The sequence below is a fragment of the Eptatretus burgeri genome, chromosome 6 (genome assembly GCF_056783735.1).
Source record: "Eptatretus burgeri isolate ZD-2024b chromosome 6, Ebu_testis_v1, whole genome shotgun sequence".
Lineage (NCBI taxonomy): Eukaryota > Metazoa > Chordata > Myxini > Myxiniformes > Myxinidae > Eptatretus > Eptatretus burgeri.
Window position 1 is genome coordinate 49954773 of NC_140966.1, and position 27360 is coordinate 49982132.

At 43.5% G+C, this 27360-nt stretch overlaps 1 protein-coding gene across 5 annotated transcripts in view; it reads right to left on the reverse strand.

Moving 5' to 3' along the window:
• LOC147024746 (transcription initiation factor TFIID subunit 1-like) overlaps nucleotides 1-27360 on the reverse strand; it is a 116486-nt gene that overhangs the window by 4534 nt on the left and 84592 nt on the right. For all 5 annotated transcript variants that reach the window (XM_085884975.1, XM_085884974.1, XM_085884972.1 and 2 more), the window contains 11 exons: nucleotides 27244-27352; nucleotides 19424-19522; nucleotides 18642-18819; nucleotides 16409-16476; nucleotides 15849-15971; nucleotides 15531-15623; nucleotides 13961-14045; nucleotides 5278-5345; nucleotides 5031-5153; nucleotides 1323-1466; nucleotides 1064-1174 (listed from right to left, as the gene is read on the reverse strand). In XM_085884975.1, the coding sequence (XP_085741101.1) occupies nucleotides 1064-1174; nucleotides 1323-1466; nucleotides 5031-5153; nucleotides 5278-5345; nucleotides 13961-14045; nucleotides 15531-15623; nucleotides 15849-15971; nucleotides 16409-16476; nucleotides 18642-18819; nucleotides 19424-19522; nucleotides 27244-27352 (1201 nt within the window). The remainder of the gene's footprint in view (nucleotides 1-1063; nucleotides 1175-1322; nucleotides 1467-5030; nucleotides 5154-5277; nucleotides 5346-13960; nucleotides 14046-15530; nucleotides 15624-15848; nucleotides 15972-16408; nucleotides 16477-18641; nucleotides 18820-19423; nucleotides 19523-27243; nucleotides 27353-27360) is intronic.

A 27360-nucleotide genomic window follows, 5' to 3' on the forward strand; every position in this document is an offset into this window, starting at 1 on the left:
ATGGTGACTCCACATGAGAAAGCTTAGTGCATCGAATGCTTGATCGAGACGAGATCCGACACGCAAGTTCAGCGTAATTTCCGTACAAGGTATGGAAGGAATCCACCATCGTAGACTAGTATCAAAGAGTAGTACAAGAGGTTCAAGGAGACTGGAAGTTGTCAGAAACAGAAACGTACCGGTCGACCAAGCACAAGTGCAGCAGACGTTGAACGAGTGTGTGAATCATTTCAACAAAGTCCCACAAAATCAATTTGATGCACATTCAGAGAACTGGGACTACCAACCACCACTGTACACAGGATTTTGAATGAAAGACTGAAGCTTTATGCCTCGAAGGTGCAGATTCTGCAGGAAATCAAACCAAATGGTGGTCACAAATGCAAGGTGTTTGCCTTGGAAATGCTCAGATCACAGTCGTTTTTCTTTACGGAGGATAAAGTGACCTCAACAATTACATGAACATGTGAGAAGGATTCACTTTCCCACAGATTGAAGACCTGCAACCCAATATAATTTTTCAACAGGATGGCGCTCCCCTCATTGGGCCTTAGCTGTTTGAGTCATCCCGAATGAAAAATTTCCGGGTCGCTAGATTGGCCGAGATGGACCAACCACTTGGCCTCAGACAGAACTCCCCTTGATTTTTTTTCTGTGGGGGTTTATCCAAGATGTTGTTGACAACACCAAGGCGGCAAACCTGCAAGATCTTCGTTCTTGGATCACAGTTGCATGCGAGCTGGTGGACGCAAACATGTTGAGCCAAACATGGCAAGAACTCGCGTATCACCTTGATGACCGCGCGACAAACGGACCTCTCACATTGAAGTGTATTGATGGTGTGCACAAAACTTTATGGGTTTCTGTATCATATACACCAAAGGCTATCGTATGATTTGTGGTTCCAAATATATTAACAACCAAAGTTGTCCGGGTCTTTTTGGAACACACTGTAGTCATCGTTTTGAAGGAAGCCGATGAAAGACATAAAGACAGACAAACAGACATAGACAAACATATCTGGCTGGTTTCTTAGAGGTACAAAAAAATGAAAGTGATATACCGGTGAGGGAGTTTTGGGCTTGTCTGCATCATCCTCAAATCCCTCAATGTCAACATCTGACTCGTCGTCACCTCGAACTCGCCCAAACAACCCTTCTGTCCGACCTAGGAACTAGGTGATGGTGGGCATGTTACGCAGGGGAAGTGAGCTGATGAACAGAATTTTATAGAATAAACCCACACTTGTAAAACGTTCATGATGGGAGGGGAGTTTTACTGTGAAAACCAGGAGTTATCAGGCAATTATGTGATCTTCTTACCTTTTTCCCCAAAGAGGGGTTGAGGAATTGATCATTTGATTCTGTTCCCTCACCCCCTTTACTCTCATCACATCCCTCTCTGTATTCCACACCATCTCCTCCATTTTCTGAAACACTCATCGAATACTCCTCAAGGTCCAAACCCTGCAGGTAGAAAATTGTTACTTTACAGATTTAATTTGAGTACGTTTATAATGTCCACATGTGGCAGTATATATATTTGCAAGTGCTTGTTAAAGGCCCAGTCACACCTTGACGTTTTAACCAGCAATGGCAACGTATTAAAATGTATGTAAAACGCTGGCTTACGTTGAACTTTTGATGTTTTTTTTAAAGATTCGGACATATTCATAACGAGTTGGTCGTATGCATAACATATTAGTAACGGACACAGAACGTTTCGTTGTGTGATAGCTAACTTATACCAACGAATGCTGAGCGTGTTGTCGGCCGTCCCAATCTATGCCCAACGATAGTCTAACTTATGCATAGCGCGCTGCACGCATCGTCGACGATGACGTGACGTAGCCTATTAAAAGGCTGCCGCACAACGATTCAAATCATAACCGCCGCAGAAATGGAAGTGTCAACATCGCAGTCACACCTTGGCGATCTTGCCAGCGTATGCTGACCTAAGAAAAATGTGTCTAAAACGCTGGCGCACGTCGAATACGGTATGGGTAAGTTTGGTATACGTGAATAGAACGTTAAAGTACGCTATCATACGTCGTATTAAGTGGAGTATGTCTTGAAATTATAAACGTGTTAAACATTTTACGACGTACTTACCGTATGACACACGTTCCACATGCGATGGGAATAAGTTGTACGCACGTTGGCACACGTCGACAAAAGTAACTTGTAAGGTGCTCATAAGTCGAAACACTCAAGGTAATGGTTAGCGTGAGTGTTCCAGACTCCCTGGTTTTTTTATTTATTTATTTTTTTCTTCGGTATGACGGTGATGTTGACACTTTGATTTCTAGTGCGGTTAGTGCGATTTCGTGCTTTTGATTTTGTCACAGTTACAGTCGAGCAGCCTGATTCACAGAGATAGGTTGTGGTGAATGGTAAAAGAAATCTGATGGCACACTTTGACAAAGAAGTGTATTCACTGCTGGCCAATATCCAGAATGAAGGTCTACTTGTGCATGCTGAAGCTTCAGACTATTGTCTGCAGAAAGTTCCATCAGTTCATTTTCAAGTACAACGGACAAGGCCACATCTTCTGAAGCAGGATCCACTGAGAAAGGGTTCAAAATCCAAAGGTTTCCTTGCCTTGGGTCCTCTGGAAAGTAGTCTGCAAACTTTTGTGATAACTCGGTCAAATGCTGGATTATGAGCCCAGATATGTCTGTATGAGGAGTGGATTCCAAAGTTTCACTCAGAAGTGGAAACATCTCAAGTTGTCCATCCTTCATTTTTCTGTTCCAAAGAACAAGCTTTTTCTTGAAGCCTTCAATTTTGTCAGCAACCAAGAACACTGAACTGTTCCTACCTTGCATTGATATGTTGAGCTGATTTAACTGGTCAAACACATCTGACAGGTAAGCCAATTTGGCAGAAAAGTTATCATTACTGTAATGATCAGCAAGTGGTGAGTGTTTCTCTTCAAGGAACATGTGGACTTCATGTCTCAGTTCAGAGGCGATTAAGCATACGTCCTCTTGAAAGCCACCTCACCTCACTGTGGTACAGAAGCTGCAAGTGATCAGAATCAAGTCTTTCACACAGTGCAGCAAAACACCTTGAGTTGAGTGCACTCTTCTTGATGAAGTTCACAGTTTTAACAGCTACATTAATGACTTCATTCAGTTCTGGTGACATCTGCTTTGTTGCCAGATTTTCTTGATGTAAGAAGCAGTGGGTCTTCTTGGCATCTGGCGCCCTCTGTTGGATCTGTTTTACAACACCACGATGGACTCCTGTCATTGATGCAGCACCATCTGTGCACACACCTACGTAGTTCTTCCAATCAATACTCTTGAAGGTGAAGTATTTGTCAAGGCAGAGCCTTACATCATCTGCAGCTGTTTTTGTGGGAAGGTCTTTGCAAAACAGTAGATCCTCATGAACATCACTGTCCCCGCAGTACCTCACGAAAACTAGCAATAAAGCATTATTGCTAATGTCAGTAGATTCATCCAACTGAATGGAAAAATACAAACTGGCCTTTATTTTTTTTTCCACCAGTTGGCATTCAATGTCATCACTCATTTCAACAATTCTTCTCATCACATTATCATTAGCGAGTGATACGCACTGAAGTTTGGTTGCAGCTGCCTCTCCAAGAATTTCGACACATATCAACAGCACTGGGTAAAATAAGCTCCTCCGCGATTGTGAAAGCTTTCTTTCTACGAGCAACACGAGCAGCAACCATGTAGCTGGCTTTCAATGCTGATTTTGACTGAGTTGTAAATGTTGTAATCACTTTCTGCTGTGCCTGAAGTCCAGCCCTTTTCCTCTCAAAATATTCCTTTGGCTTACCTGCACTATTCGGGTGTCGTGTTTAAGTGTCTCTGAAGCTTTGACGGTTTAAGTGCCTCGTTTGACAGGATTTCAGCACATTCAACACACTGTGCTTTTGGCTCAGCATCACTGCCTGCTATCGTGAATCCATATCTAATGTAATCGGGGTCATATTTCCTCACCACAACCTTTCGAGACTTTTCCGTAGCAGATTTGTCTTCTCCATCACACTTTTGTTTCAAAAATCGATCCATTTTCTGTTCAAGAAATTATCCGCGGAAGTTGAAAAGTTTACAAAAAATTCTAGTTCGTGAACGCATGAACTAAGTACAAGGCACGTACATGCATACACACACATAGCATATATGCGCACGTGCACAATACACATGGATATAGTACGTTCACATCACAGTTACATGTAGATCGAACGCGCGTAAACCACCACTGCATAAACATGACGTACGTAAGCACAAAATGACTCAATCTATCTCTCTCGCGCGCGCTCGCTAGACGGTTTCGGAAAGACGGAAGTGCAAACAGACCGAGCTGAATTCCAGCTGTGTCGTGTAAGTCTTACACTGTAAGATCAGACCCTTTTTTATATACTTCTTCTTTTCTTTTATGCCGACCTCGCGTCCCACTGGTTGAGAAGCACGGGTCTAAGCCATTGCCTCTTATGTATGGGGTGAAACCCCTTCTGTTGAGCTGAGCAATCAACCCACCAGGATGGTAATCATGAGTTCCCCATATTAACACTGCAGGCCATCTTTTACAATGGCTTACATCTGACCCGCCTGCTCCAGGCACACCCCAAATGTGAATATGGGCTCAAGTGCAAGCCGTAAATGCAAGCGTGGTGTGTGACTTCATGGTCTCTCTCTCACTCCCATGACTGCAAGCTCCACTACACCCAGTGGAACCATGTTATCACCCTCCTTCTACAATCCCTCTCCTTATATTATGGTACATCCATTTGTTGTTGTCCAAATGTTTTCCGTTTGCACCATTTTTTCTGTTGATACATTTCCCCCTGTTCTGTTCTTTCATGAGTCTCAATATCTGCATTAAAAAAAAAAAACATTTTGTGGGAGAAAGGTGGGAGTGATACTACATGAGAAAGGTTTGGAGGGTCAGGGGGATAGTGAAGGAGAGACCACAACGGTTGTTACTGTATCCACATGGTGTCTCGGTTATGAGGTTCTCATTGCTGAATATTTTATGCAGGGGTGTTGTTACCAGATGCTGAGGTGTTCCTGAGCCTGGTAATGAGATGTCAAGGTTGTCCAACTCTACAGCCTCAAGTGCTGCCTCACGTGCTGCCACAATGTCTCTCTCCAGCTGTGCCAGATGTTCGTCATACTAGGAAAGAAAACATGAAGCAAGAAAGAATGGGATTTGAGTATCACGAAATTACTTGACTCCATCAGTTCTGCGAATGTACCACAATTCATCACAACCCCATTCCACCAGTCCAGACCCTCACCTCTGCCAGGGTCTGCTGGCACACACACACAATATCCTGTGCGGTCTTGGTGTAGGAACTGTCAGAACCTGTTGAGCAAAGGAAATAAAAAAAGTTTTAACCCCACTTCACACTTTGCTCCCATTACATATGCACAACATATCCTCAATTTACGTTTGAGATGCGTTCCTGAAAACCTGAGTGTGAATTGAAAAAGTGAAAATCGAAAACGTTCTTCCCATTGGCAAAATGTTAAAAACTGAGGATGCGTTCCTGGGCAGGAATTTTCGGTCATCCCAAGCTAACTAAAGTGAATACAAAAGACATAAATTAATTGAGAACATAAATATATGTATGAATGAATAAGTTAATACTAATGAAAGTACCTAAACAAATAAATGGAGAACAGATAAATGTTTATTCTAATAGATAACCTCATGTAAATGCATGTTGTACTCAGCAAAAAATTGTGAGTTGCAAAAGGCATTCACGATGCCCGAGAGGTTTGGGGGACGATGAGGGAGATTACCGACACAGCGAGGGAGATCTTTCTTCCTCTTCGTCTGATATCTGGTTGGTTTCATGATGTTTGAAGAAGGGAAGAAGACTGGTCTGGACAGATTTCTCCTTATTATTATTCTTCTTCTGGGAAACTGTTACTACTTGTAGAAATTCCTCTTATTATGAAGGGTTTTGGGAAAGTTTGGCAACATATTGTTGCGGTTCTGTGAAACCGTCATGCTCCAAAGCAATGGCAGACAACATATAGCAGTCCCGAGACAGTTATTTCATTAGTATCCGTTATAGATAGCCCTTCCCTTATGTCTCGTGGGTTGATGAGACAAAATGTGTTGCGAGAGCATTTAGGAAGGTCTTTAATCTCATTCTGTATTATTTTATTTCACTTCACACACGCCATCCTTTCCTTCACGCAAGCATGGAGATCATGGCAACAAATAGCTCATTTGCATACGTGTGCCATTTTATGTTCAAACCTCGTACCATTCTCCGACACATCACCTCAGACCTTAGCTGTACTCGAACCCCAACATTACAACATTTCTCCAACCACCACAATGCCTTCCAAAAAACCCTCACATCAGCAGACCACAGTTCAAACTCACCTACACTCACCACTGATGCAACAATCTTGACCACAACCACCATCACTACAACCACTACGCAACACCACTAATGCCATCGCTTAACCACCATCTCCACCAACGACCACCACCTCCCTCTGGACCAGCAGGAGACAAAGGAATGGCCCGTAACCTTATAGATACTCACGGCTGGACGTTCTGGCATCGAGCTTGGGGAACGAGTGTGCGCTGGGTGCAGTTCAACGTCGTGGGGATAGCCCGGGCGTTCGGCTCAACTGCAGCCCCCGTTTGGTGTCCAGCACATATTCGTGGCTGGAGAGTGCCACCAGATTCGATCACCCAATGTTATTGGAGGAGCGGAGCAAATGGGGCCATTTCCAGTGGGAAATCCTCGCCAGGGCGGGGCCAACACAGTGGTTTGAGTTGCTTCGCCAACCGGGGAGGGGGGGGATATTAAGGAGGGGTTGAGAGAGGGAGGGAAGGGAAAGAGAGGAAGAGAGGAGTGGGAGGGGGGAGAGAGGAGGCAGGAGGGAGGAGAAGCTAGGAAGGGGGAGGGGAGGTGGGGCGAGCTATGCCTCCACTAAAGTTGCTATACGGTGGGAGGGAGAGATGAGGAGGAAGAGGAGAGTGGAGGAGGAGAGGGGAGGAGGAAAGTGGAGGAGGAGAGTGGAGGAGGAGAGTGGAGGAGGAGAGTGGAGGAGGAGAGTGGAGGAGGAGGAGAATGGAGGAGGAGAGTGGAAGAGAGTGGAGGAGGAGGAGGAGAGTGGAGGAGGAGGAGGAGAGTGGAGGAGGAGGAGGAGAGTGGAGGAGGAGGAGGAGAGTGGAGGAGGAGGAGGAGAGTGGAGGAGGAGGAGGAGAGTGGAGGAGGAGGAGGAGAGTGGAGGAGGAGGAGGAGGAGAGTGGAGGAGGAGGAGGAGGAGAGTGGAGGAGGAGGAGGAGAGTGGAGGAGGAGGAGGAGAGTGGAGGAGGAGGAGGAGAGTGGAGGAGGAGGAGGAGAGTGGAGGAGGAGGAGGAGAGTGGAGGAGGAGGAGAGTGGAGGAGGAGGAGGAGAGTGGAGAAGGAGGAGGAGAGTGGAGAGTGGGAGGAGAGTGGAGAGTGGGAGGAGAGTGGAGAGTGGGAGGAGAGTGGAGAGTGGAGAGTGGAGAGTGGAGAGTGGAGAGAGTGGAGAGTGGAGAGTGGAGAGTGGAGAGTGGAGAGTGGAGAGTGGAGAGTGGAGAGTGGAGAGTGGAGAGTGGAGAGTGGAGAGTGGAGAGTGGAGAGTGGAGAGTGGAGAGTGGAGAGTGGAGAGTGGAGAGTGGAGAGAGAGAGAGAGAGAGAGAGAGAGAGAGAGAGAGAGAGAGAGAGAGAGAGAGAGAGAGAGAGAGAGAGAGAGTAAAAAATACAACAAACGAAGAGAGAAAGTTGAGGGGTGGAGGTGGGGCGAGTAAAGAGAATGGTATGTTATGCTTAATGACTGAACACGCGCGCACGCACGCACGCACGCACGCACGCACGCACGCACGCACGCACGCACGCACACACACACACACACACACACACACACACACACACACACACACACGCACACACGTCAGAACAGCTGTACACACAATGACACAACAGAGTTTGTAAAGTAATCCGCTGGCACATCTGCAAAAACTTTGATGTCCCAGTTCAAGAAAATTTGTGGGAACATGAACCAAAAGTAATCACTGAAAACATGGAAGTACCTACTGCTCACGTACGAATGAATAATCCCACTGAGCGTGAACATCCCATAGACCCTATGAGACGCCAATTTTTTTATGTCATGAACAAACTTTAGTACATCATGGGTGGTGATGATGGTGGTCAAGTTTCATTAGAATTGTATGTGTAGTTTTGGAGAAGAAAGCAAACATATTTTGGGAGGCAACACCCCCTTAAATCCTCTGAGAGCAGATTTTTCTAATGTCATGAACAATCTTTGGTACGTCATGGGTGATGAAGGTTGTCGTGAAGTTTCATTGGAATTGTGTTTATCATTTTAGAAGAAAGCAAATACCTCTTTGAGGAGGAAACCTACTGCCCCCCCCCCTCGTGGATGCCACTACCTCAACCGCGTAGCGTAGGGTCTTCCTGCCAGGTGTAATCAGTTTACCTAATTAACCACACGGTTTTGACTCCCGGGGAACCACGCCCTCGGTATGCCTTGCCCGAACCGGATCACTCTCCCAACTACGGAAGACTACCAACTACCAACTCCGGATCGGATGCAGCCGAGCGGAACTGCCAAGGACGTACCGGCTAGAATGAACAGATTATCGGGGATAAAGACCCGGCTAAACTTATATCCGAACCATGCTGGACCAATGAAGGAAAATAAAAAACGAACTGGGAACATTTCTACAATAATTTATTCACACTAAGCGAGGAAAATCATGTGGCACAGGAACAGGTTTATTAGTGGGTTATGCAGGGGAAGATGAGAGATGTAGTGCGACAATTTTTACAGCAACTTATAAAAGCGGACACAGTGCAGACTTACGTGAGAATAATACAGGCAAGAATTACAATGATCAAATAACTTATACACTGCTACTGGTAAGACAGACGCCACACACTCAGACACACACTCAGACAAAATAAACCCCAGTTAAATGGCAAAGGACTTTTGCAGCCACGGAGGGAGAGAGCTGAGGTCACAGTTCTTTAGGTACCTGAACGTTCCGGGGGAAGGGATGCTCCATGGTGCGGCACCCGACAGAGGTCATGCAGTTCAGCTCACAGCCGCACGTGTGGAGACTGTGTCTGAGAAGGAGCCCGGGTGGAGAGCGCGGAGTCCCAGGTATGAACGGGGCTGCAGACAGGAGCAGGACCCAACCGAGGCTGGTCGAGGTCTTTCCAGCTCTCTCACAACCAACGAACGAACTTTCAGATCCAACCAGCGAACCTCTTCCTCCCTCAACCAACAAAGAACTCTCCGACTCTCTCACTCTACTCTGAGGATGGTGTCGTAATTTATAGATCCCCAAGGTCAGGGAGGGGCCTTGGCGAAGCTAACGTCATCGTCCGTCCTGATTGGACAGGGCCTTCATGGGGTCCGCCCTTTCTGGGCGGGGTTTCGGCCAAGCCGGGAAAACCTGCCCGCTCCACGCATGTCTGGACCCGTCAAGAAAGAGTTGGAACATTTGGCGAAGCCGAAAAGGAACTGCGGACGTGAAGATTTTGCCTCGGAAAAACGAGCCTCTGGAGACAACAGGTGGACAGTGGTACGTTGTTGCCAGCGAACCGAAGGCTGCAAGCGCTATGGTACCGTGGATCGTAATGGAGGATGGGATATAAAGATGTATTAACCAAACTAAAAACCATTGCAACGCACCCCTTTTGCTTTCGCACTACACACAAGGAAGGGATCTATCTGCACATATACTTAATGGCAGAACTAACTTCGGGACAACTGTATGTTTGTATGCATACAGTTCCTAGAACCGTAACAATATAATGAGCTTTATAATACAGGAGATCCAGCATTCGGGCCTGGGAGAGGAGTCCAAGTGTTATTAAAAAAAAACATAATTAAAATACACAACAGCATCATCGACAGTCACAACGTGGACATCTCTGCTTCCCTTGTGAAACAAACAAACAATCAAACAAACAAAAATCAACAATCTTACAGAATTAATCAACACATTTTGAAGAGCAAGACAAGATTGTGCGTATGGTTCACTTCACCTTATTTCACACCTTGCTTGAACAAATGCAAGAATCACAAATCTGTGTTTGATTCCCAGGTTGTGTTTGCTTTTGGAGCTCATTTGCATTTCCTTAATATTTCACAAACATTGTTCATTAAACTCTCGGGAACACGCATTCCATTTCCACATGTTCTGGCTTACGATTAACGAAAGATACCTGTCTTTGCTGGCATTTATATATTTGCAGGCATCTTATTTCTGCCCAACCGTTTGGGAGGAGATAGTGTGACAGACGGAGTCGATTACAATACCCCTTCCCTATTTTTCAAAAAGTGTAAGGATAAATATTCCGAGCTGTGTGAATTTCCGCTGCTGCAGTGCAGCCTTCATCATAAGTGGAATGTAGTCTTGCTTTTTTTTGTTGTTGCCATTTTATGACTTTCTGGTTGATGGAAGCTGCCTCAAAGACTTAGTCCCCCAGCAAAGACAAAGTTGTGGCACTTTATCCTGTACAAGGGATTGATACCCTCTTACTCTGAAGGGGAACTGAAACCACCAATGAGGAAAGCTTTACCGACCTTACTCCCAAGCTCCTCGAAAATCCATCTCTTCTACATGGTACGACAGAGTCTTGCCACTTTCAACACCACTCAACTATATAATGGGGTATTTAATACAAATATGCAAATGCCACTTTTAAAAATTGTTTTGTCTGTTACACAAGTGCAATCTAAATTAAAGTCATGTGTTGGTGAAATGTATGGTGGAAATGTATCATTGAGCCTGCAGTGTGTAAATGGTGGAACCAGTGCCTTTACTGTATGCTCTCTATCCTCAAAACAAGTATCCTTCAATTGTTGCTACAGCATCGCCAAGTGCGGATTAAATAATCTTCTTTCCAAAAAGGTGCCAAATCTACCAAGTCAAACATTTTAAACTTTGTTACTGAAATGGATGGCACCAAGATATCTTCAGCTTGCTTCACTGGAAAGTGCAAACATTGAAATTGCATAACGAGGTCAGGCACACACAGTACATTCAAACCCAAAACTGTGCAGCCTCAACAAGTGAGCCCAGATTTCGCAGTGCTGCAGCCATTTGGAGCCACTATATACATTAGTGTTGTTGATATAAACAGTTGCACAATACAAGGATATATCAAGGTTTTGCAACTTTATGACAAACCACAATACATTTGCAACTAGAAAGCATCTGAAAATGCAAAAGGGAGAGCGCATACCTCCACCATGCAATGCCTGATCCAGTATAATATATCGGGGGCAATAATTTTTTGAAATATCATGCTAGATATTGGTTTTTTGGCCCGATCTCTCAATGGTGAAGAATCACTGAAAAAAAAAATTAAAATTCTTGTTTCTGGATCTGGATTCGGATCTTCATCAAAATCGAATCGGTTTGTCATTGTCACACACACAATATGTCCACCAAATTTCATCCGAATCCGTCCACAATTTCTTGAGATATCCTGCACACAAACAAACAAATGAAATTGCTCATTGAGCAAGGAATTGCCGGAATAACTTTGTCATATCTCCATGATCTCTGAAAAAACAAAAACCTGGAAATCAATTTGGTTCTTTTAAGTCGATAGTTCTACTGTTTAATGAGTTATAGCACTTAGTTTGGTCATGATCATAACTTGGAAGTCAATCGGACTTGAAATGGCGTTTTTATCGCAATTTGAAAGTTTTGACCCGACCCCCCTAACATTCGACCCCCGACCGCGAAGAAGGGTGTTGGTGTGACACCCTAATGAGACATATGGTTGAATGCAGTATTGGAAGATGCACATTTTGGATTTGGTTTGAAGTCGATATGACCCTTTTAGCGGACGTTATTGCAAAAATAAGAATTTCGGTTTTTCGGTGACCTTGACCTTTGACCTAGATTCACCAAAAACGACAAGTGTCGAAGTTGGACCATGGCCGACGTCTGTACCCAGTTTGGTCATGATCGCTGAAACGGTGTGGCTGCTACAGGGTAAACAAACACACAAACAAACAGACAGACAGATAGACACACAGAATGACACACACAACCGACCAACATAATCGCCGAAATCCGAAGGATTCCGGCAATTAACAAAGACGGGTGAAAACATAACCTCCTTCCACCTTCAGTGGCGGAGGGAAAAATACAAAAAGATTGACAATTTTAGGTGACCTTGACATTTAGACCTCAAATTCAAAATTCTTCAGTGACACAATATGCAAATCCTGCTCAAATTTCAAGTCAATCAGATGGAAATTGGCAGTTTTGTGACCTTGACCTTTGAGCTTGATAAAAGAGGTTACACTCAATGAATTGGGTCATATTGGGTCACTGACAATGATACGACTGATATTTTATACAACCATGACCTTTTGATTGAAAAAGAACAACCAGCTTCTCGCTTTTGATTGGTGAACAAAATAAGTGACCCAATATGCAAATTCTTAAAATTTCAGGTCAATCGGATGAAAATTTACGATTTTATGTTTTTATATTGACTTTTGATCTTTTGACCAAATTATTAATGTCTTCTCCATGTTTTCATAATAAAGCTTTATTGAAAATTTTGATGACAAAAACTCAATGGTTAAAAAAAGTTACAGCCAGGACAGACACACAGACAGACAGACAGACAGACAGACAGACAGACAGACAGACAGACAGACAGAAGTGATTGCAAAACACCGTCTCCCGCTGCGTGGGGAACGGGCTAATAATATATCTTAACAATATATCCTCTATCAGGGATAATTTGCAAAATTTTTCGCATTGCATTACTGTGTTGGATCACATGTTCTGAACGTCATCAATTTCCAAAACATGTTCATAAACTTTGTATTGTTAAATGCTTTAATTTCACTGAGGTCAAGGTCATGCGCTGGAGCAGCACGTCGCTGCGTCCACTTTCCGTCGGCACTCCAGGGGCATCCGTCTGGCCATCCCCCAGGCAGATACCTGACCCATCCCCATCTCCTTGAGATTCTGATCGACCAGCTGCAACCACGAGACGTGTGATTGGCCCATTGGCCTCCTCCACTCACGAGGCTCCCTCGCTGAGAGAATTTGGTGAGCAGGATTAGCCTCAGGAAAACGAACCATGTGTCGTTTTGGCCCGATCTCACGGGCCATTCAGCCGCAGCTGACACTCACCGCCTATGCAGGTAACAAATCTCATTTGAGTCTCTCTTAGCAACCGCTCGTTCGACACAAAGTCCGGCCAGCACGAGCCAATAATAATCTGAAGAGACCTGGTACCAAAGGAGTCAAGTCTCCGTCTCAGATCTCTGGTCAGAGTCCAAGTCTCACATCCATAGAGCAAGACTGGAAGCACCAAGGACCTGAAGACTCAGACTTTCGTCTTCCGGCACAGGTACCGGCAGCGCCACACCCCATGATCCAGGGAATCCATGACTCCCCAGGCCCGACCCAGACGTCTATTGACCTCTGACTCACAGCCAGCGGAGACATGAATATTACTGCCAAGGTAAGTGAATCTCTGTGTGACCTCAACATCCTCAACACAGACAGACATACAGACAAGATAGAAGCATCCAATATGTCATTGAAAACCTGGATCTTAGTTTTGACCCAGGAAACCTGTAATCTCAGCGGCTCTGACTCATTCACGAAGGTGGATCACAGTTGATTGGAGGGTCAGCAGTAGGGATAGTAACAACCCCCTGGAGGCCAAGACTCCTGGAATTTGACTTCTTTTTATTTTTGTTCATTTAATTGTTTTTGATCAATTGATCAACACTTTGCTATCAGAAAAAAATACATGATTTGAGCTTCAGTATTATATCAGTCATACGTGGCTTCAAATGCGATGAGTTGAATTTAAGGGAGGACTTAAAGAGAGCACGAGTGTGGGAGAAGCAGTGCCGGTGAAAGAGTGGCTGGGCAGGGAGCGAGGATCCAGGCAACTATTACCATTATATTTGTTGCTGTTGTTGAGGATGAGCGACACGTCATGAAGAAATTGTTCTCTGTTCTGGTATTTGTGTTTCGAAATATTCTGGAAGTGGAAAGAAGACAAAAATATTATAATTACAACAACTCTGTTCAAAAGCAAATTTTGTGTAAAGAAAAACGTTCAGATTCGGAAGTTCTACTCATAACCGACGATGTTTTGTCAACGGCAAGATAGAGATGATGTTTAAGATGTCACTTGAATGCCAATGTTTTCTGACTGAGCCCAACAAAGATGTTGTTGTATTTTCCAGAAGCAGATCTGCGGAATTTGAACACAAAGTCATGCATTGAGAACACTGAAATTAAGTGAGTAACCCCACAAGCTGGTGGCATTTGAACAAATAACAAAGGAAACCTTTATAATTTACAAGCAAGATGATCTTTGGCTTTTTATTTCAGGAGTCAAATAGCAGTGATAAATAAGTGAGTTATTGGAAAGAGCTGCCATCAATCACATGGGTGATATGAGATTGGTATTGTGTCTTCAGTTCTCATTTTGTGGACACAGAAGGGTGTTTTATAACATTATTTAATGCTTCAGCTGGCAGGATGGCCTCGAGGTATGCACATTCGCCTCTGAGCTGTCTCGCTTGGGTTTGAATCTCAACCCAGGTATAAATTGCCATTCTGGTGTTTCGCATGTCGGGTGATAAGGTTAACATGTGCGCTGGCCCTCAGATAGACGTTAAACTGGGAGTCTCGTCTAGCCAGTATTCGTTTGTGGACGCAAATATCCCATTGTATCCATCGCAAAGAGTGGATGAGCTATTACCTGTACCCTGGCCAAATTCCAGCTCTAACCGACTTAGTCGAACGTCAGGACGGACCATCCGGTTCGTTAAAGACTTGGGTCACAAAATTTCCTCAACTGATCCCAAGATAAGGCTCACCATGTAAGTGTGGCCATGAAAGAAAGAAAGTATCCAATGTTGTGGAAGAGATTGCACAAGGGGGGTTCAAAAGTTCTCGGCCCAACTTAATATGAAACATGGGTAGCATTGTGGAGATGTACTTTCCAAATCCCCTTGCATCTGCATCATATGAAGCAAGAGTGACAGAAAGAGGCAACAATGCACTTTTAAATGAATTACAAAAACATTTAGACATATGAGAATACGACTCCAATACTGCACCTGAAATTCAATCATGGGAGAAAGTATCAGACAAGTGTTCAGACTGGAATCCCAAATTACTAAAGTTCCTTCCACTGTAATGACCCCTGAAAGCACGATAAACCCAGAAACTAACTTCTGAACAAATAAAGTTTCTCAAGTCTGGCTTTGCAACCTCATAAAGCATTTTGAGTAGCAAATAAGAGAGCCAGTCACTGCCAAACATTAAGAGAAACAGATCATCCATGTCGACTGCATTCTATTAAACCACAATTCAGCAAGACAGTCTTCTTGGAAATCAAACAGTAGATACAAAAGCAAAAGTGGTGATTGGACGGTAAGATTATGTATCCGTATAATTGTCAACAAGAGAAAGTATTTCTATATAACCAGTAAATAAACAATTGCAATCTGACCTTCCTTAGAGTCTCCAGGTCCATTGGCTCTTCGATGACTTTGTAATAATCAGGAACAAACTTTTTGTTTACAGGATGGTGAAATGGCCAACACTGGCAAGGGAGAGAATTTAAAAGGATGGAGTTAAGGCATGAGGAGTCGAAAAGAAGAGGATAGGGAGTAGTAGGTCAGGGAAGTGAAAAAAAGTGATGTAGACGGTCGAAGCAAGGCAAGAAAGAAGAAGAAAAAAAAGAGGCACAGAGAGAATAAAGAAGTGAAGTGGAATATACTTGATAAAATACAGAGGAGAGAAGTTGAGCAATGTCTCAGATTGTCACCTCTGGTATAGCCATCATTTTTTGTGTGACGATGTTGTCTAGGATGAAGGAAAATGCGACCTGATCATCATCATCCAGCAGGGGATTAATGGCTTTCTCCAACCGTACCAGCCGGTCTTCTTTCTGTAGAGAAAGCCACATAGCAGGGAAGAATGAAGAACTATAGCCTTGGTCATTAAGGGGAGTGCCGATCTGTGTCGGTGGATAGGGAGGACAATGGATGAAATCAACATGGTTTATCGATGTATGCGAACTGCCATGGAGCTGACGTTTCAGGCGTTAACCCTTCGCTGGAGGAAAAGAGCGGTTCTTTCAGGATAACGCCTCAAACTTCAAATTCTCCTTGCTTCCCATGGTGGTTAACGTACTTCTATCAAAGTTCAGTTAATTCCATCCATTGCTCGTACCAGGGAAGAGTTTGCATGAGATGAATGGAGTTAAGAGGAGAGAAAGGGAGCACTATTTAATAAAGCTGCACAGTCCTGTTGGAAAATCTGCGAGCAGACAAATATTTAGCATCCATGAAAAAAACAAGATAAAAAATAATTAACAGGTTTTACCTCCTTGAACCTCTGGTCACAGAGATCCAACATGGATTGTGCTGTGAGTGTTAATGTGTGTTTCGGTCCTGTAAACGGGTAACAAATGACAGGGGATGCACACATTAGCAATGCAAGAAAAACAACAACAAAGAAAAACAGCATCAGCTTTCGGCTGACTCATGAGACTTCCATGCATACTTGAAGTCGGCACCATCAATGACTCACTCATCCACTTTCTGCTTCATTGGATTTAGCATTGTGGAGATAATGTCTAAACCAAAGTCCATCGATATTTTTTACTCTTTTGTAAATAAATGCATGACTGAGAAATGAAAAATGAAATGAACTCAAAGCATTATGCTAATTGTTGTTAAGAGGACATGTTGAAAATCTCAGCTTTCTGTGTCTCTTCAATATAAATATAAATATCATGCAGTAATTTGGGACATTGCTTCATTGGTGATGTCATGAAAGATGCCCTGCGAGGTAAAAACGAAAAACAAAACGGTTATTTCAACCTCTTAGCTATGAAGGTCTGTGGGCTGACAGGATGGCCTAGACCGAGAGGTACGCACAATCACCTACAAGCTGCCTCACCTGGGTTTGAATGTTCGCCCAGCTAAAACTGTCATCTCTGTGTTTCACAGGCAAGGGTGATTCATCAATGTGTGTGCCGTCGCTCGGATGGACGTTACACGGGCATCCTGTCTGCACGCATTTGTTGGTTTATATTGAAGATCCCATAGTGTCCTTCGTGAAGAATAGGCGAGCAGTTGCCGACACCATCGCCAAATTCCTGCCTTAACCTTAGTAGAACATCAGGCCTGGCCAGCCAATTCGTGAAAGGCTTGAGCCAAGCTTCCCCCTGGTCAACCCCCTGGATAAATTACATAATTCCTGCAGTGACAATCTAATAAATCGATTGGTTCGTCTCATATTCAGCTATATTCTATTGTTGAGTATTCAAGTGTGGCTGAATTTTTCACCCACACTTCCCCTACCCACAATCACTCTGTCCATACCTTTGCGGATGTAGCTGTAGACTGTTCGAGGAGAACTGGGTCTTGCATTAGCATTGGCACGTCTACTTAAGAACTTCGCGTTCCAACTCAGTCCCAAAGTCCCATCACTGCACAGAAGTTGTTATGCTATCTGGATAATACTGATCTTGGTTGCCACACCTGCACATGACTCTGGTAACCGTAACAAAGACTCAGGCTACAGGTTAGAGCAGGAATTTGGAATTTGGCCAAGGTGCAAGCACAATGGCCCACTCTTGCGGAAGACACTGTGGGACTTTTAACAATCACCACCAAATGCTTGCAGAATGGATGCCAAGCTTAATGTTTCTTCAAAAGACAGTGCACTCATTGATGGAATGCTCTACCTGTGAAGCTCTAGAGTGACACTTTATAGTCGGTTCACGAGTCAAACTTTTTCTCGACAGTTAAAAGTCAAGTCGGCCAACACTGCCTGTGCATCATGCATCGTGTCAGCCATACATCTCCGGACGTTCTCTTGCTCTTACCTCCTTCCAAGTTTCTTTCACTTCTCCCTCAACTTCGCACTCATTCTTCTAAACTTTCAATCTCCTACAATCGTCACTTGTCTTCCCTTTCTCGATAAAATTCTCTCATTTTAACATCCCTGTCCCCCACCACTCCTCCAGTACATAATGATTAAATAAATGGACCACAGCTCTTCTGCTAGTATGTAGACTTGCCCACTATGTGGATAGGCATATTGTGGCATGTTTTATTATCTATTTCTGCAAATCATTTGCATGTTTTAAATTTTTATCTTGTGGGCATGCTCATTCATCATTCTGGTCTGTAGCGACTTCCTCCACAACGCTCCTGAGAGATTAATTATACAACTGTATGACTGTATGGACATTTAACAGCTTCTTCGTTGACTCACATTGAAGAGATGTCCAATATTTAACCATTTGTACAATGATGATGGTTTTGTCAGTTGACAAGCTGGGCAAGCAGTCATAAATGAAAAATAGAATGACACTTCCCTCTGGAATACACCCACTAAGAAAGAGACTGGCAAACAGACATGACCGAGTAATAAAGTAATGAAGTGAGATTTCCCTTTTTCGTGTTCTGCATTTAACATGTCTACAAGACAGCAATTCCCTGGTTGCTAAGCTCAATGAAGTCATACTTCACCATTGTCCTGTGTTTCCCCACCATTTCAACTCAAAACTTTCCTCTAATAAGAAGCCCAACTTCCTGGATCTCACCATTGTAAATGGCACTGTTCTTCACAATCAGTTCTGCGTGCGAGTGGAATTCCTGGCGAGAGTGATAAAGTTTCCGACGAAGGTTCTCCCTCATGGTCTGCAGATCCATTGGGCGTGAGATCACACGATGGTAATCTCGGACTAGCCGAGGGTTCACCGGCGTGTGGAATGGGTATGTCTGGAAGAAAGGGGGTAGCGGTGGAACGGAAGTGTGGATAGAAATGTCGCGATAGCAGCAGATGTGAAAAAGTGATGACTTGACTTTTGCTGAAAAGGTTTCTGATTACAAGCTGCCCATAAGCCTTCATGTGAGTGATACATAGTGCGCTTGTCTCACGTGACGGGGAACATCAATTTTACAAACAAAATTACATGAGAAATTATGGAAAATCATGTTTCCTCATTATGGGATATCCCATTCTGTTGAAGGGCCACAAACTGAGACAAATTACAGCACCAAAGTTAAATTTGGTAAAGAACAGCAAATATAATCAATAACTCACATATCCATTTATTTGATGTTATGTATTATGATTACAAGTAAACAATACAACTTAAAACAATGCATTTAAAATTACTTAAATGTCATTTAATTTTATGTACGAGCATCTTAAGAAGTTTATCAATTCCTTTTCTTCTTCGATCTATCACACGGATGGAAGAGCTTCACACGAATGAATGGAATACGTTGCATAAATGTCAACAACATCAGGAGGTATCAGTGTGTTTACATGAACAGTAGTGACATTAGAAGACAATGGTTAAAATGAGAAAGTACATACATTGGGTAGGTCCCTCATTGTGTTCAGGATTTCTTCCAGTACAGAGGACAGGGTCACCATTGGGTCTGTGCGTCGCCGGTGGACTGACTTGTTAGGTCGCTGTTGGAGGCAGGACCAGATGTAGCACTCACAGACCCTCGCTGGTGCAAACATTCAAATAATTTCATCCATGAAGACTCATAAGACACCATTATATGTATCCCATGAGTCTTTATGGGTGACTTGTATCAGTTGTATGGCTACATAAAATCACAAGCACACCACTTGCACGAGGACAGAAATGTGTTTTGCATCTCAGAAGAAACCAGACATCATTTGACGCCGCAAAGTCGACAGATATGCCTTCGCCCACATTATTACATCATTATACAATGTACATACTTGTACCAAGTTTGGTTTAAATCCCTTCAGCTGTTCTTAAGCATCACATTTTTAACCTGACATGACCTCTGACCTTTGACCTCTTGATGCCAAAATCGAATCAGTTCATCTTTGCATCATAATATATACTTATCCCAAGTTTGGTCAAAACCCCATCACTGGTTCACAAGTTGGTGTGGTAACATCATTTTTTACCTAATGGGACCTCTGACCTTTGACCTCTTGATTCCATAATCTAATCAGTTTATCTTTACATACATATGTGTACTATGTTTGACTTGGATCCCTTCAGCTGTTCTTTAGTTACTGTGGCAACAAAAACCTATCACGGATGCACGAATGGACGGACAGACAGACGGCCAACTCAAAAACAATGCCTCCAACGACTTCATCGCAGAGGCATAAAAATAATGTGGTTTGCTCTTTGTGAATTTTGTTTTGGGGTGGGGGGGTCTTCATTCTTTTGCTAAAAAGAAGTGTAAACTTTCAAAAAAATCAAATTTTACATAAATATCACAACAGTACAAAGTAGATCTCAACAAAGGTGCAGACTGTCCAGCACCAAAATGAAAACCTCCAACCAGATTATAATAAAAATTATTTCCATGGGTTTACTTCTGTAATGTAAAGGCCCGGTCACACCTTGACGTTTTAGCCAACGTATGCCGATTTTTAAATTTTTTTTTCTAAAACGCTGGCACACGTTGAATACGTTATGGGTAAGTTTTGATAACATTGAGAGCACGCTGAAAAACACTGCCATACGTCGTTGTACGTTGGCTTTAAACGTTGTACTTTTTGGTTGTCCTCAAATTTTTTCATGCTTGAAATTTCACGACGTATGCCGGCGTATGACTCACACGTTCCGCTACGCTGGCCACAAGTTGTATGCACGGTCTGCGATCGTTGACAGACGTCAACACATGCTACTTGTAAGTTAATCATAAGTTGAGACACGCCGAGGTAATGTTTAGCATACCCGAAACTTATTTCTAACCTATGATTAACGTGTTGTTGGCACGTTACGCGATCGTTGCCACACATCGACAGACGTTACTTTTAAGTTACTCATAGGCTGAAAGACGTTGGTATAATGGATCGTCCTTGCGTCAGCGTCCACGGCCACGGCCAGGACACTTATTTGCAGCATTCTTCAAACTTTTCTTCGGCATGACGAGGATGTTCACACTTCGATGTCTTGCTTGGCTATGATTCCAATTGTCCATCGGCAGCGTCTATTTAAAATAGTCGTTTGAGCGTTTTAACACGTTCAGAAGAAACGCTTCAAATTTCCAAACCCCAGCGTCAAAAAACAAAGGCGAGTGACAGCAATTTAAATCGTTCATTGTAAACAATGAAAATAGTTGAGTGGTACCGTTTAAAAGTCGTTGAGTGTAAAAAAAATCCAATTGTTGAGCGCAAGCGTCTACTTTCAATAATGGGGTTTGAGCGATTTAGCACGTTCAATAGAAACGATTAAAATTTCCGAGCGCCAGCGTCAAAAAACAAAGGCGAGTGACAGCAATTTAAATCGTTCATTGTAAGCAATGAAAATAGCTGAGTGGTACCGTTTAAAAGTCGTTGAGTGTAAAAAAAATCCAATTGTTGAGCGCAAGCGTCTACTTTCAATAGTGGAGATGCAGCCATTTAAATCGTTGAGTGGCAGCCTATGAATAGCAAACCCTACGTCACCGGCAAAGATAAACTGCCGCACGATATGGATAAGTTCGGCTATCGTTGGGCATAGTTTGTGAACGCCGGCTTCACGATAATTATTCGTTGGTATATCGTATCTATAAGTAATCAAAGCGCTCTATGCGCATTATTAGTTCATTGTGCATTTTTCCAACCCGTTATGAATAGACCTAAATCGGAAAAAACAAGCTATAGCTCATTGTTGAAAAAGCCCCATAAAAAATTAGCCACGAAGAACTTCGAACAATGGTGAAAAGATGTCTCCTACCCGTGGACATGCGGACGCAAGGACGATCCATCATAACCCACACCCTCCCCCTCACACTCCCCTACCACTGCCAACATGAACAAACTACTACTAATACTAATACTAATACTGATACTGATACTGATACTGTTACTGCTGACATGGACATCAACTCAAAAAGGACTCGAAAACACTGTTGGGTTCCCCTTTTATGAACACCATTTTTATATACCAATTCCCAAAACTGCTGGGAACACGTCTTTATATGGCAGTTGTAAGCTAGAAACACATTAATTTTTTTTTTGTCGACCGGAAGACGTCATTGGAATACGTCTACATACGTCGATGTGTATTGGGACTACGTAAAGAATTGGTTCAAAGCACGTCAAACATAAGTTAGAAATAAGTTTCGCGTAAAAAAGACATTACCGCGACGTGTTTCGACTTATGAGTAGCTTATAAGTAGCCTTTGTGGACGCTTATAAGCGTCCACATATCGTGTGTAAAACTTATCCCCATCGCATTCGGAATGTGTCATAGGGGAGGGGATAATGGAGGAGGATAATAATGGAGGACCTGGAGGGGATAATGTGTCATACGCCGAGTACGTCATAAAATTTTGAACATGTTTAAAATTTCTTGACGTACTCTAATTACTACGACGTATGATAGCGTACTTTAGCGTTCTACTCACGTATACCAAACTTACCCATACCGTATTTGACGTGCCCCAACGTTTTAGACACACTTTTTGTTACGTCGGCATACGCTGGCAAGATCGCCAAGGTGTGACCGCGATTTTGACACTTCCATTTCTACGGCAGTTATGATTCGAATCGTTGTGCGTCAGCCTTTTAATAGGCTACGTCACGACATCGTCGGCGATGCGTGCAACGCGCTATGCCTAAGTTAGACTATCATTGTGCATCGGTTGTGTAGGCCGACAACAGGTTCAGCATTCGTTGGTATAAGTTATCTATAACACAACGAAACGTTCTGTGTCCGTTACCAATGCGTTATACATAAGACCAAGTCGCTATGAATACGTCCGAATCTTTAAAAAAAAACATCAAAAGTTCAACGTAAGCCAGTGTTTTAGATACATTTTAATACGTTGCCATCGCTGGCTAAAACGTCAAGGTGTGACCGGGCCTTAAGGTTTTATGAATGGTTCAAGGTTAACATGCAGTTATTTTTATTATTATTATTATTATTATTATTATTATTATTATTATTATTATTATTATTGTGATTTGTATAAATAGTGAAGGCTCGTGGAAGAGGGAGAATTCAGAACGGTTCAGGACGCAACATAAAAGGAACAGCAGAAGGAGAAGGGGGAAATGCCAACAGCAGGGCAGAGGGAGAAAATAGAGACGGACAAACAAGGGATGCGGGTAACGATGAAGGGTAGTGGGTGGTCTAATGGGTGTATAAAAGATCATGGTTTTGGATGGGGGATGATGTGAGATGGTGGTGAACAGCTATCTTGAAGACCTGGAGGGGATAATGAGATTGAAGAGAGTGTGGAAGTTGGTTCCACAAGCAAGAAAAAAAGAGGAATAAATGAGTGAAGGTGAACAGTGGTTCTGGATTTAGGCAGTTTCACAAGGAGGGGGTTTCTGGTAGACTGCATGCATCCTGCAGATGCCTGGAGGTGGCTAAGCATGGAGAGGGCAGAGGGTGCAAGACCAGAAGGGAGGCAGAAGAAGACAACAAGACCACCGACCTGTAGGCGATGGCGAAGTGATAAGCTTGGAGACTCAGCTTCATCGTGAGAGATTCCAATGATCTTGAAAGCATTGGTTTCCATGGCGTCAAGCTGAGCAAGGTGTGAGGCAGGAGTGCCAGCCCAGAGGGGAGAGCAGTACTCCATCAAGCTGTGGATGAAAGCCTTGTCGGTGGATAGGAGTTCAGATGTGCCAAGGAAGGACTTTGCATGATGGAGGATGCCCAGTTGGCGACTGGCTTTGTTGATAAAGTTTGAAAGTAAAATGAACTTATTGGAACCGACCGTATTTTTTTTTCCACCAAGGTATTCATCCACTACCTGTCCAACAAGATGGTGTAGAGGAAGCACACTTTCATTTGAGCTGTCAAGTTTAGGTTCAATTCCCTAACCAACAACAAAATGTCGGATTGGTGCTTCACAGTCAGGACGTTGCAACACAAAGCGATGCCATCCCTCAGTTTGACGCTCACTGAGTGTCCCGTCTGCTAAAATTAGTTGGTGGAGGTTAAGGTTCCCAAGGTGTCTTTCGCAAAGAGGAGGTGAGTTATGTTATGTCCTGGTCCGTTGTGTTCCAACTCCTCCATGAGCCATGACTCTGTATCCAATTAAAAAAAAAAATTGCTGCACAAATCAGCTCCAGACAAACATCAGGCCTGGCCAGCTGCTCCAGGAAAAACTTGGATCAAACTCCCTCTTTGGACGACACCATAAATAAAGCGGGATTGAGGCAGTATAAGTCGTAGTGGTAGAAGTTGTAGTGGAAGTAGTAGAAGTAGTAGCAGAAGTGGTGGAAATAGTCATGCTATTGTTAGAATGGCTTTAGAGGCATGTGCTCAGAATGCAGGAAAGCTCAGTAGCAGCATATAGTAGTCCAAGTAGTAGTACAAGTAGTAGTATATGATGGTGTGAGTCATCGCTTTCGACAAATCTCTCCCCTTCATTGGTGTGCTCACCAAGCAAGCATTGTGTGTTGTGCGATGGCTGTGTCGTCCAATGCGGGACCCACAGCATCCACTGCAAACATCGCAGGTATCGGCTGTTCCTTGCAGAGGTGGACGTTGGCAGGTTTTCCTTTCTTGCCTCCACTGTCTCTTGATAGCAAGTCTCCCACATTCAAAGTGGTCCAGGCCTTTGCGGCAAAGGTTACGCCAAGCTGACCTGTTTGTGGCCTCATTCTCCCAGGTGGTGATTAGAATGGCACAATACTTGAGTGTAGACTTGAGGACATCCTAATACCACTTCCTTTGTCCACCACCTGAACATTTACCAAATTTAAGTTGGCCAAAGAAAGGTGCTTTCGTGATTCTATGGTCTTCCACACGTGTGAGGTGTCCTGACCAACAAAGCTGGGCTTGCATCAGGAAATACACAATTCCTTGGACGTGACAGCGGTCTAGGATTGAGGTGTTATATATTCTATCTCACCAGGTGATGCCAAGAATCTTATGAAGGCATCACATATGGAAATGATCAAGGCAAATTGATCAAGGCTCGGTTTCCATGGTGTCAAGCTGAGCAAGGTGTGAGGTAGGGGCACCAGCCCAGAGGGGAGAGCAGTAAGACCCCTGGTGACGATGGTATCCCTTCCGAGGTTTTCGAGTTTGGTGGTGCCAACCTCCTTACAGGACTGACCCAATTCTACATTACCATGTGGAGTGAGGAGTCAGTACCCCAGGTCTTCAAAGATGCCATGATTGTTCCCCTGTACAAATGCAAAGGTGATAGGCCATGTGTTAACAACTACCTTGGTGTGACCTCACTATCTATTGCTGGGAAAATACTTGCCCACATCATTCTTAATCGCATGTCACCAACAATTGCCAACAACATCATCCCAGAAAGCCAATGTGGCTTTCGCGCTGGATGTGGCATGACCAATATGATGTTCTCTGCTCATCAACTCCAGGAAAAGAGTAGAGATCAACACTGTGACTTATACATGGTCTTTGTCGACCTTACGAAAGCGTTTGATCTGGTCAGTCCGGAAGGCCTGGGGAAGGTACTGTAAAAAGTCGGCTGTCCTGCTAAGTTAGTTAACATCATCAGATCCCTCCATGATGGCATGGTTGTTCATGTGAGGGACAGTGGATGCACTTCTGAGCCATTTCCTGTTACAAACGGCACAAAGCAAGGCTGTGTCCTAGCCCCCCTATTATTTAGCATTGTTTTCCTCTATGCTTCATGATGCTTTTCAAGATTGCATCCGGGGAGTGATGATCCAGTTTCGTCCTGATGGCAGTGTCTTTAATTTGCAGCGTCTGAAGGCCAAGTCTAGAATCACGGAAATATTGCTCCGTGATCTACTTTTCACCGATGACTGTGCACTCTACAGTCACAATCTCGAAGACATGCAATTTATTTTCAACTCCTTTGTGCAATCTGCTCATCGCTATGGCCTTAAGATTAGCCTCAAAAAGACCAAGGGTATCCTTCAGCCGAGACCAGAAGGTGCGTATACTGTACCACACATTACCATCGATGACATGCCACTCAAAGTTGTCGATAAGTTTGTTTACCTCGGAGGTGTCCTCTCCAAAAATGCAAAGATTGACGACAAAGTAACATCAATACTTAGTCAAGCATGTGTGTCCTTTGGAAGATTGACGCATCATCTTTGGCATGAGTGTGGCGTTCGCCTGGACTCCAAGATCAGTGTCTATCGCGTCGTCGTCCTATCAACACTTCTGCATGGATGCAAATCTTGGACACCCTATCATCGTCATATCTTACGCCTTGGGTAGTATATAGTAGTTGTATGTAGTCGTAGTATAGTTGTATTAGTATATAGTAGTCATAGTATACAATAGTAGTATATAGTACTAATCATATACAGTGCTGGTAGTACATGTTATAATGGTGTGGTAGTATATAGTAGTATTTGTAATTAGTTTATAGTAGTAGTAGTCATAGTAGTTATAAAGGTGTACCGTATAAGTCATAGTAGTTATGTTATAACAGTGTACAAGCAGTAGTAGTTGTAAACACACGATGTGAAGTCATAACGGTGTGGTATGCTTGCCTCCAGACAAGTGTCCTATCCCATCCAACCTAAACCATTTTTCTTCTTATCCCCCCCCCCCCACCACCCCATGACATCACTCCAAGAAACTCTTTTTCCACCCACCCCCAATTTCTAATCCTTTCTGATGTTGCTTGGTAAAGTATAATGGGACTTGGGTTCAAACATTCCAACACAATTCTCATGCAATGAACGGATAGGGGGCTATTAGTGAAATATAGCCCCTATAGCAAGATCAATGATGCGAGCTCTCAACCTTCTCATTTTCCTCTTCCCAAGTAATTCCAAATTTTGTTTTTGAACAATTTAAGCTGTACAGTGCAGAATAATTTTTTTTAACAACTTACATTTCCTACTGGAAAAGCATTTTATCTAACATGTGTGAGCATTCTCGGAGCACGATCGTGCTACACTGCACGATGACATCATGACAGTGCACACCCATGCAGCTATGATATCACCTCCAATCTAGTGTGAGGTTGTGTTATTAAAGTGTCATTAAAGTATCAAGGCAAGATTGGAGAACGTTGGAAACGAGACACATTCTTGTTGACTTTTCAGAGACAACATTGCAAGTGTTGCATTAATTTTACCAAGGTGTGCTGTGATAAATAAATAAATAATCTGGTGATAAGATTTATGTGTGCGCATGAAAACCTCTTCACCTTCACATCCATCGAGCAGCTTGAGATTCAACATTTTAGCAAAATTGCAATGGCGATGTTGCTCAAAATCAAGATAGTTACATTCAGGTAGTCACAATGGATGCTCGTCCCAGTTCTCCGTTTCTTTTTCTGTGGGGCCTGCTGCCTGGGAAACTTCAGCACCAACGATTTCCTCCTCACCTCATCGGCACTGCTCAA